General features: G+C 37.4%; 2 protein-coding genes across 11 annotated transcripts in view; one reads left to right on the top strand and one right to left on the bottom strand.

Annotated features, from left to right (window-relative positions):
* Positions 1 to 11,169, bottom strand: part of MED12L (mediator complex subunit 12L) — a 341,839-nt gene that overhangs the window by 62,679 nt on the left and 267,991 nt on the right. For 5 of the 7 annotated variants that reach the window (XM_040480491.1, XM_040480494.1, XM_040480495.1 and 2 more), the window contains 6 exons: positions 8,635 to 8,766; positions 5,173 to 5,400; positions 4,388 to 4,529; positions 2,671 to 2,791; positions 2,217 to 2,318; positions 1,404 to 1,517 (listed from right to left, as the gene is read on the bottom strand). In XM_040480491.1, coding sequence (XP_040336425.1) covers positions 1,404 to 1,517; positions 2,217 to 2,318; positions 2,671 to 2,791; positions 4,388 to 4,529; positions 5,173 to 5,400; positions 8,635 to 8,766 — 839 coding nt within the window. Of the gene's footprint in view, positions 1 to 1,403; positions 1,518 to 2,171; positions 2,319 to 2,670; positions 2,792 to 4,387; positions 4,530 to 5,172; positions 5,401 to 8,634; positions 8,767 to 11,169 lie in introns of all 7 variants that reach the window. The other 2 variants (XM_040480492.1, XM_040480490.1) reach the window with 1 other exon arrangement.
* P2RY12 (purinergic receptor P2Y12) overlaps positions 1 to 11,169 on the top strand; it is a 46,617-nt gene that overhangs the window by 14,712 nt on the left and 20,736 nt on the right. The window lies entirely within an intron of this gene.

Raw genomic sequence — 11,169 nt, 5'->3', positions numbered from 1 at the left:
CCCCCCCCCCCCCCCCCCCCGGTGAGCAAGTCCCTGACTTCATGGTCCCTACATTTTTATTAAATAGATTGACCAGCCATTTTTTTTTTCAAATATCATCAGAGAAGAGAAATTTTACTTACTGAAATGAGCATTTAATGCTGGATATACAATAGTACAAGCTCCTAAACTCAGAACAGAGGTTATGTCCCTCCATGTGGCTCTACTCTTCCCTTTTATTCCAAAATTCATGGGCATTTCCAAGGGCATCCTTTGAAATTTATATATGTGTGTGTGTGTGTGTGTGTGTGTGTGTATATATACACACATATATATATATACACACACACATAAAATGAATGTATACATATGCACATTTTCTTCAAACTTGAACTGTACATTAAACTATGGCAAAAATTAGAAACCATACGTAAATATTATTATGTATGAATATATAATATATATAATTCTTTAAGGTGAACTTTTATTAATTTTTTAGTGAAAATCCTGTTAATCCTTCATCATCACCCAATAACATTCAAACAGGAGTATAAAGCATTCAAATATGTTCTTTAAGACTCCTCTAAAACAATTCCTATTTACCCCACAGTCTCTGTCCTAATAAAAGAGAGCTCCTTCAGAACATAAGAGGTAACTTTTGTTTAGTCAAGGCCAAAAGAGGGTTGTCAACATTGTAATTAGGCAGTGGGGACTCAAAATTACCTACTTGTTTAAATCCTCCACGATTTATAAAATAAAAATGTGTTTAAGTATTGCCCTAGAAATGAATAGAAACTGTAGTGCTACTACTCCAGGAATATATATGTCATTAAGAGTATAAAGGATGCCCTGGACATTATAGATTAAATGTTAAAAAATTCCGGTATCTAATATTGTTTTATCAATAATACCAATATCATTGCAATTATTACCTGATTCATGAAAAACCTAAGGTAGAAGTTTATAAACTTGTTCAGGATCACAGTGAAAGAAAAATGCTAAGATTAAAACCCAGGTTTTCTTGTGTTTTACTCCTGGTACATAATACAAAATTTAAACCTTTGGTTAGATCATCATTTCATCTTGATCCATTACAAAATGTCATTTATGTCAACAAATAAAGATAAAACCACCTGATGGGTCTGAGAATCTATATTACATCAGAATGAAATATCTTCCAGTTAAAATAACATCCAACAACAACAACAAAAAAGTGTTATATTTAAATACCCCCAGAATTGTAGGTAAGGAGTAGACATCTCAGAGTCCAGCTGATCTTGGACTTGGAGAAAGCCAACTACTTTTGCCAGGAGAGCAAAACAGAATGATGTTTCTAATAATCTGAATTAGAGTTGAACATGAATCCAAATTATTTTTCCTTTGTTTCTGGTGATTAACCCAGTTTAGTGCCAGGATAGTCTTACCAAGCATCATAATTGCTTTTAAGACAGCAAACACGGCTCCCACTTCAATGCTATTGTGAGCGGCGGCTAAGAGGTGTCTATCACAAGATGATCTTATTCCAGGGAAAGGTTTGCCTATGAGAACAACAACAACAAACTTTTAATGGTCGCATCACCATCCTTAACAATCTTTTGTAACCATTTACAATCAGCAGAGCCTGTCATTGTTAGACTATAGGTACTTAATTGTCCTTAGCTAGCTATAATGGATGCTTCCTGGATTCACTACAAAACATTGTCACTATTCCTTTCTTAACCTTTGCTTTTTAATTATGAAAACAACGTCGTCGCTCCTTGGAGAGATGTATCAAAAAAAATATATTAGAACTTTCATCTATTTATACTGATTGTCGCACACACACACCCCTGTATAAAAATGATCTTCAGAAACACACTTCACTAACACCCCTCGAATTCTTACCTTATTCCTCTTACCTTAGTAAAAGAATAAATGACTCACCATTGCCCTAAGCTGCTATGATGTGGTTTACAGGTTTGAGGATCATGTTGACCACCAGCGTGGCTTGGCCTCAGAGCAAAAGTATTTTTATTGTTTATTAACTCGATTTTAGTTTCTCAATACATCCTGATATTGCATAAATCAAGGGTGCTGACAGCCCTCTCGATGGCAGTGGTGCATTCCTTCATCACCCCCCAAAAGCAAGGTCACCAAACTCAGGGAGGAAATAGCAGAATGGACAGCCCACGTGGACATTTTAGAATCTGTACCTCCAAATGAACATGCAGTTGGGGATTTTATAGCTGTCGGCTCACCGGTTGCTTGAGGTAACAAGCAGGCCTGGGGAGCTCGGAAGAGATGAAGCAGGAGTCGGCATGTCATTCTCGCCCCCGGCTCAGCATCTGCATCTCCACAAGCTAGGAAAGATTTTCAAAGCAAGTTTTCCAATTGATTGACTGACATGTCTTCAGGTTTTCTCTGAAGCTAACTTTTCTAGAATAACTTAAATATAAATGCTCCTTACGGTAAGAAGGAAGGCACTGGCTATGCTTTCCAGAGGAGGCAGACTGCTTCCTTAAAAATGACCGTTTCTATAGCGATCCATAGGACTTTGTACAGAACAACACTTATAATCCTACTAATTTTACATCAACTCCACACCACTGCCCAAGGCATGTAGCCTTAAAAAGTATGTTCACGGTGTTGTTGTAATAGCTGGAAACCATCCCAAGACAACAAATAACAAGAGCCCTTCCGGATGTGTCGTACCTGCTGCTAGGAGAGAGGGAAGTGCGACGTGCTGCACGACGTCCTCCAGGGAGAAACACTGTCGTGCTATCAGAATAGCAATGAAAGTAGCTAATGAATCATGGAATGAAAGGTCACTCACCTTCAAGAAAAACATTGACATGTTTTAATACCCAACGCCCTTTCAAGTAATATCTAAGATTAATATCTAAGAAAATGTAGGCAATACCAGTAAGATCACAAATCCCAAAATGAACCAACAGAGGGAAATGATTACACATCAGGATTATCATCCTCTAAGGCCTATTTTTACGTTATAAGACAAAGGATGAGGTTTACCTACATCACAATGCCACAAAAAGATATTGAGTTTCTCCTTGAGTACACATAACTGAACAAAACAAAAACAAAATCACGAAATTCCTAATCAGATGTAGTATAAGGAAAACTTTTTAGAAGAACACGGCATTAACATTTAAGGGTAAGATTGTGAGAGAGCAGGAAAAAAAACACGGAGATTCCCCTAATTGAAAAATAAGCCTCACTGATGTTTTAAGAGTTCTTTTCAGGGATAACTATTAGGGATTCTATAATATAATTAAATTAGTCTTAAAAAGCAACTCTGAAAATTTCCAACCGACTCCTAAATTTGAGAGAGAATGAAAAAAGAGAAGGAAAATAAATTCATTCAGAATGAATCCTCTACCTATAGAGACCTCATAAGACTTTGGCACAAAACAGTAAGAAATAAGCAGCAGCCCTCATGTTAAGTTGTACTATATGCCAATAATCATGTGTAGTGATTTACAAAGATGACCTCACTTAATAGCATATCACCATGAGGCTCATACTTTTAGTAATCCCAATGTTGCAGATGAGGGAACAAAGCAAAGGTAAGGTAAAGTATAACAGAAAACAACCAAGAGGTTAAAGAATTATGTTAACAATAAAAATTAGGATATTTTTGTCTGGAAAAGCAGGCCACAGATATGAGTTACATATATCCATGTGTGGTGTGTGTGTGTGTGTATCTTGGGTATCTACAGAATGGAGTAGAATAATCCATCTAGTCTTGAGATACCAGAACTAGGAATTAAGCCTCTAACTGGAAGGTGGGGTTTAAAATGCAAAGATACACCAACATGTAACACAGATCACTCCAAGATGGTGATAGGAAAAACAGAATCATGACAGATTTTTAAGAAATTTACACATCACAGGTAAAACAGGATATGTGAAAGAAAGCAGTGACACATACTGAGTATCTTTTCACTAACTTTCAGGCACAATCACTAGGAAAGACATGCCAATGGTTCTGGGCCTGGGCATTCTTAGGCAACCTAGTGAAACCTATGTTCTCAGAATGCACCTTGATCTTTAAAAAACAAAGTGGTTCTCTTCAAAATGCAAACTCCTGTTGGTAAATTATGTCTTGTACCATGAGGAACTCAAGGCACTTGATAAATAATATGAGCCAATAGCTCTGAAGAGACTGTATGTAAGAAATTTCAGCGAACAAACAAGGAAACTCTTGGCATCTCTGCTGTTGATTAAGCTATTGTATTTATTTACTTTTTTCATTTATTTAATCCTTGGCAACCACATTCTTGTTTACTGCCTTTGGGCAGAGAAAGAAAAAAACACATTTCAGATAAGGGTTGGTTCAGTCAATCAAAAATAATTACTAACTAAATATTTAATTGCACAGATGAGTTTTTAAATGAAAAAGAAAACTTACATCTACAGTGCAAAGTACATCATTAAACCCCCACACATGATTTGAAGAACAACAAAGAGCCTTCAGAACTCCCAGCCATTCTGAACTAAGAACAGTGCAGCAAGCTGTCAGCTCAGAGGAGAAATTGGCTATGTCGTTAATCCTAGAAGGAGGAAAAAGAACAGAGTAGAACAGGATAGCAGCACGCAAATGTGATATACTTAATGAACCCATATCTCACTACCATCAAACAAGTCATTCATTTCTAAGATTCAAAGATTTAATAAATACCCACTTGTTAAATAACCTAGCAGAACCTGAAAGCAAAGATACAAGTAACAGGCTTCAGATACTGTTTAATATTTGATGCTGTTGAGCCACAAACAATAATCAGTACAGATGCCAATTAACATATTTTTGACCTGGGAACAAATCTGATTTCAGAATTTCCACTGTTAAGGGCAACGTAAAATTAAAGACTATGTAATTTAGGTAGGTGAAAACACAGTGTTTTTAAATATAAGGATTTTTTAATTTATGTTTTTATTATGTTTTTGTAAATGGATAGACAACTTATAGTTTATATCTAAAGCATCTCATGCCAGAGCAATCAGCCAGCATACTCTGTCAGGCTAAGGAAATCACAGTACAGAGCAGAGATGAAATCAGGAATAAATGGGGGTTGGGGGGGGGAGCAAACAACATCCAAATGTCAGCCCAGGCAATTACTAAAGACATTAATTTAAAAGTAGCACCAACGCAAGGACTAGACAGTTAACTGTGAATTCCAGGTTAACCCAGCTCACCTTCCAGCATCCTGATGGCCCATACATACATTCATGAGCGTGTTACAGACGAAGCTGTAGCGATTGGCTGCATTGTCACTAAGGATCTTGCCCAGCATTGAGTAATTGATGCTACGAGCTGAAGGATTCTCAATAAAATCCATCATGAAGTCCGGATCCCATCTCAAGTTAGAATTTGCAGGCATCACATTATTATATATGGTTTGCTTAACTTTTGAACAGGCACTACTGAGGTTACAAGGAAAAGAGTTAAAAAATAAAACAAGAGTAACTAGAAAGCGATTTCACTTAAGGACAGATTCAATGGCAGCAAATGTAAGGTATTCCTGGAGAAGGGTCACATTAGTCGTTTGTGATTCCACCTTCTTAATTGACTGGGAAATACCGGTCTAACAGACAGGACTAAAGCCACCCCCTAAGTGGCAGTAATTACAGGGTTCTATACTCTCTTTCTTGGCAGACGACTTATATAAAAACGTGTCAAATGTGACTGAAGCTTGTAAGCTTGCCATCTGGAGTATGACCTGTTCAAAATGATGAACAATGAACTGTCACCAGTGCTTTTAAACATCTCCCTTTTTACTGTCTTAACTCTTGCCACGCTTCGCACTCAACTTTTCATTCATTCTCACACAGCAATAGTTCTTAATTTGTTTTACTTTCTCACTAGAAATGAAACAAAAACAAACTGTGCTTCGTTGGTTCCCTCAACCTCCCAATACCTTGAGTGTCATTTTAATGAAACAGACCTCAGCAAATAGTAAAGTGTTCTCTCTTTTCCAACTTAATTCTACCAATCTATCCATGTCTGACTTTAGAACCCAGAAGAATTCTGCTTTTCTTTCTCAATTTTTATAAGATTCAGCCCCCATTTTTCTTTCAGTCTAGAGACTTCTCTCAAGTTGACCCTCTGCTACCTCCAGATGAGAGTGCATAATTTTTCTGAATTCTGTGGCTCATGAAGTGTCCTTACTCTTTGTTTCTAGACTTCCTGCATCATGTATTACACTCTGTCCAAATGCACTTCATTGTTTTAATAAAAAGGTAGCTGTCATCTTAGTCACTCTCAAATTCTTACCACCCTCTGTTGCAGGCATCTAGGGAAATAAGGAACCAACTCAAACATTTTCTTCTGAAATTGCCTGCATCCGAAAAACCTGACAGAGTAATAAAATAACACACACGTTGAAGCCAAAATGACTTATGCTCACATCTAGGTTTCATCATTTATTAACTTATGAATGAGGAATAATCATTTATTGTCAGAACAATCATTTCTACTTCCTGAGGTGGTGGGCAGATTAAAGATCTTGATGGCAAGGACCCAGAACAGTACTTGGCCCGCTAAGTACCAGCACAATCAGGGCAAGATATCATCAGTGCTTTTTCTCCCAAATAATCCGCTTACACAACTTTATTATAAATGCTCCTACAGATATAATTATTAAAACTGTTTTTATTAGCATACTAAGAGAAATCTCACCAAGTATCTAGGTTTTGTTTCACCATTCTTCTTAATCCCAAGCTACAAATAATGCCTGACATCAGGGATTCCTGAGGGTTGTACCTGTCCTCCATTTCTTTAATTGAGGAAACGTTAACCAGCGCCACATCTTACGATGTAACACTGTACTGATCCTCAGCTTACTGTTGGTCTCCTAAATCTCCACACACTCACTGCACAGGACTTGAATTCACTGAGTTAACATACTTGCACTACCCTGAGGGAACACTAGGGGTCAAACAGGCTACTGGGGGTCTTGGGAAGTTCACTATTTAAATAAAACAGGGCTGTTGCGAGAACTAAATCATGTATGAGAAAGCCATCTGAAAACTGTAAACTGAAACTTAAAGCTCTCTGTAAGTAAGAATATGAGCACGGTTATTATTATATCATTTCTGTAGAAACATATTTCCTGAGACCCACTCAAATGTTCTACAAGCAATTATTTGGAAACCTAGCTCATTTCATGATGATACTCTCCCATTCTTTCCCTATCAATACCATTAAAAATATCATGTTTTTTTTTTTATTTATCTTCCATTCACCAGCTTTTCTGCGGTGCCTACTAGGAGCCAAATAAATGTTCTTCAAGGTATCATAATATGGCAGTGAAGAAAATATGAAGTTCCTCCTTTCATGAAACTTACAGTTGAGAAAGAAGCCAGACCATAAATAAATATGTAAGTTACCCAGTGGTAGCAAATGCTAAGATTCAGAAAATGACAGAGAGGAGGAGTAAGAGGTTGCTATTTAAAATAGGGTGGTCGGCGCCTGGGTGGCGCAGTCGGTTAAGCGTCCGACTTCAGCCAGGTCACGATCTCGCGGTCCGCGAGTTCGAGCCCCGCGTCGGGCTCTGGCCTGATGGCTCAGAGCCTGGAGCCTGTTTCCGATTCTGTGTCTCCCTCTCTCTCTGCCCCTCCCCCATTTATGCTCTGTCTCTTTCTGTCCCAAAAATAAATAAACGTTGAAAAAAAAAAAATAGGGTGGTCAGGAAGGTAGAGCTATGAATGTACTGTGGGCATGGACATCCAAGTAACAGGGGAGAGATTACTAGAGAGGTAACAGTAAGTGCAAAAGCCCCAAGAGAGAGCGTGCTCAGAGTGTGTGAAGACCGGTAAAGAGGTCCATGTGGTTAGAATGGCATAAACAGAAGGAAAGAAGAAGAGATTATATATAGCAGATCCTGAAGGCAGTTGGGACTTTGAATTTATTCGTGTAGATAAGCCACCACTAGAAATCTGCAAGTTATTCTTGTTTGAAAAGGATGACTTTTGTAGGTATGCTGAGGATATGCTAAAGAGAGTCAGGGATACAAGCAGAGAAACCAGGTATGACTCTGCACTAGTCCAACCAAGAGCTGGCAGTAGTGACAAAGCAATGGCCAGTAGTCACATTCCACACAAACCAGGAAGACAGAGCTCCCAGAATTCAGGAAAAAGTAACTGTAATTGATGGTTCTTTCCTTCCTTCTAGATGACAAATTTATTTTGCAGCCATTACCATCTCCTTCCCCCCACCCACAATTAATCATCAAAATTTCCTCAAAATATCATTAAGTATGTATTTTCTAGCGCCTGTCTACTGGTGGGGACACAGCAGGTGCTAAGATGCACAGAATCATAGGCACTCAGGGATACCATCTGCAGTAAGACAGTCAAAGAGGCAGAGAAGCCAAGGCGGTGAGAAAGTAAACATGCAAACACAAACAACGTTCCAGGTGAGGTACTAGCAAGTGCAAACTATAGAATGTTTACTCTCAACTTTATCTCAGAATTGCAATCAGAGCTAAACATGCATAGTAATTGGCAAAAGGAGGTTAAAGCTACAATGAAAGATAATTCAATATGAATTCTGGCAGATATGATTAACATTCATTATTAACAAGGATGACAATATCACAGTCGGGTCACTAACAAATACAGGCATGATACCATTCCTATTGATTTTCTTCTACCCACCTGAAGAGGTCTCCAAATTTACTTCTGAGGTGGCTACATGACACATAGAGATCGTAGAGGTAGGCTAAGATGCATCTCTCGGGGGAAGAACATTCTGAGGGGTTCACAACATGCTTTACCACACCACACAACCTGAGGAGAAAAATATGTGAAGACAGGAGACACATATTTTGCTAATATATATGCTATTATTTGAATCTTTTAGAATAAGAATATGTGCAGCTATTACTTGGGTAAGGAAAAGGTATTAGATTGTTGATACAATAGTAAATAATTGAATAAGGTATCATTTTTTCTATGAGGATAATGAAATACAAAATGATTTTTAAAAAGACTTTGGAAATACCATTAACAACAAGAAAGGAAAGAAATTCCTCCATACAGAAGGAATGTATGGAAGAATCCATCAATTAACCTGCTATGACCAGAACACAAGAAGAAAGTTGTAGTAGACAATCTCTCTTCAGTAAAAAAAAGAAGCTATTTGCAAAGATTCTTAAGTCCACTCCTATGAAAAAGAGCAAATCTCTACATCAGTAAATCTGGGAAATTCACTTTCAGGACCATGAACTGGTTCTGGCAAAAACTTGATGAATTCAGGATTTTAAGTCACATTCTCCTTCCTTATCCAAACTAGAAACAAATTTTAGTTTACCTAATGTAAGAATTTAAAACCCTTTCTTTTTAGTGACATTCCCTAGACGTCTTTCAACTCAGAAATACCATTACTACTCTATTTCAGTGCCCCTTTCCCCATATCAAAACGATGGCCCCTTTGGCCACAGTTCATTCAACATAATACTTCATATAACACAGAAGTAAACATTAGTGGTCCATTGACCTATTTATGAGTCTGATTCCACGATTACCACCTTGTATTCTGTTATAGGATTCAGTAATACCACAATTGCGTCATCGATGACTCAGATTTTGAAGCTAAGTAGGGCTTTTGAAATCATCTGATTCACCTTCCTCCTTTTATAAAGAGGGCACTGAGGCTCAGACAGGTGAAGTAACTTGCCCACAGGCAAAAAGCTAGTTCACAGCACAAACAAGAGGAGTGTTTACGTCTCTAGACTCACATCCAGAGTTCTCTCTGCGATTCAGGGGATGTGGGGGGGCGGGAAGCCAAAGAGAGCCTAGGCTGTTGAGGCCAAGAAGGATGCTACAATCAGAAATACCAGAGGTAGAACCCAGGAAACTGCAAAGAAATGACAATGTTGCACCCCAAGCCCTATGAATTGATATCAGCAGACACAGCAACCAGAGAGCTGATAAAAGTAGTCAATTACAGCAAAAGTATCCTGCAATTAAGAAGTAGAGGATTCGCTATGTTGATAACTAGATTCACATAACATAAATTCCAGACATATTCTAAAAAGCCAAGTATCATTTTGTGATTAAAGTAAACAAACGGGTGGCTCAGTTGGTTAAGTGGCCTACTTTGGTTCAGGGCATGATCTCGCAGTTCATCAGGTCGAGCCTCATGTCAAGCTCTGTGCTCACAGCTCACAGCCTGGAGCCTGCTTCAAACACTGTCTCCTTTTCTCTCTACCCCTCCCTCACTGGCACTGTGTCTCTCCCTCTCTTTTCAAAAATAAACAAACATTTGAAAGAATTTTTTTAATTTAAAGGTAACAAATATTTATTAAGAGCTTGGTAGGCATCCAGAGTATAGCAGTGTTGCCTTGATCTTTTTCACTTGTCAGAGATAAGAAAACATTTTGCACTGAAATCCAGCATATTCATATCAGTACAAAATAAGATCTTTGCGAAAACATTGATCCTTAGTATCCATGATAAACTAAAAATATAAGATCAAATATGATTCTATGAACATTTAATAAATAATAAATTTAAACTGTTAAAATAAATGACACAAATAAATTTTAAAATAACAATATTTGTCAAAACCTATAATATTGATTTCATTACTGACTCATGGGTTTCCATACACAGTTTAAAAAGTACAGTATTAATCCAATAGCATGAAATTGCTCTAACTCAGAATGACTTTCAGCAATCTGGGAGATTTATTAGCCATGTGATATTGAGTACATCACTTCAACATACACTTCATTTAACAGGACCGAGTCTCAATTTCTTGATGTGTAACTGGTACCAATTATTCACTTTTACATGGTAGTTGAGGGCTATTAGTAGTCATATATTTCCTAATTTCAAAAATGTTTATTTTCAAACTTTTAAAAATATCTGGGATGTTTCAGATTTCAGTCAATAATCTACGTGTAAAATTAATGTGGTAGCATTCCCTTTTCCCCAAAAAACTGCTATTAAATGGATGTCACTCTAGAATAAATTATAAATTGATTACATGTGCTAATTTACACACACACACACATACACCAAAAAAAACACTGTGAATCCGAAGAACCTCGTGTTTAAGTCTAGAAAGAAAAAAGGTAGAAAAAGAGGTTGTCCTTTTTTTATATAAAGCCCTGTAGAAAGGAGCCTGCAGTGGACAAAAAGGAGCTCCATAGAAGACAGTTCTTTTTTTTTTTTTTTTTTTTTTTT

The sequence above is a fragment of the Herpailurus yagouaroundi genome, unplaced genomic scaffold (genome assembly GCF_014898765.1).
Source record: "Herpailurus yagouaroundi ecotype Mexico unplaced genomic scaffold, PumYag 159, whole genome shotgun sequence".
Taxonomy (NCBI): Eukaryota; Metazoa; Chordata; class Mammalia; order Carnivora; family Felidae; genus Herpailurus; species Herpailurus yagouaroundi.
Note: the sequence above shows the minus strand (reverse complement) of the source record. Positions and strands in the feature narration are given on the sequence as shown.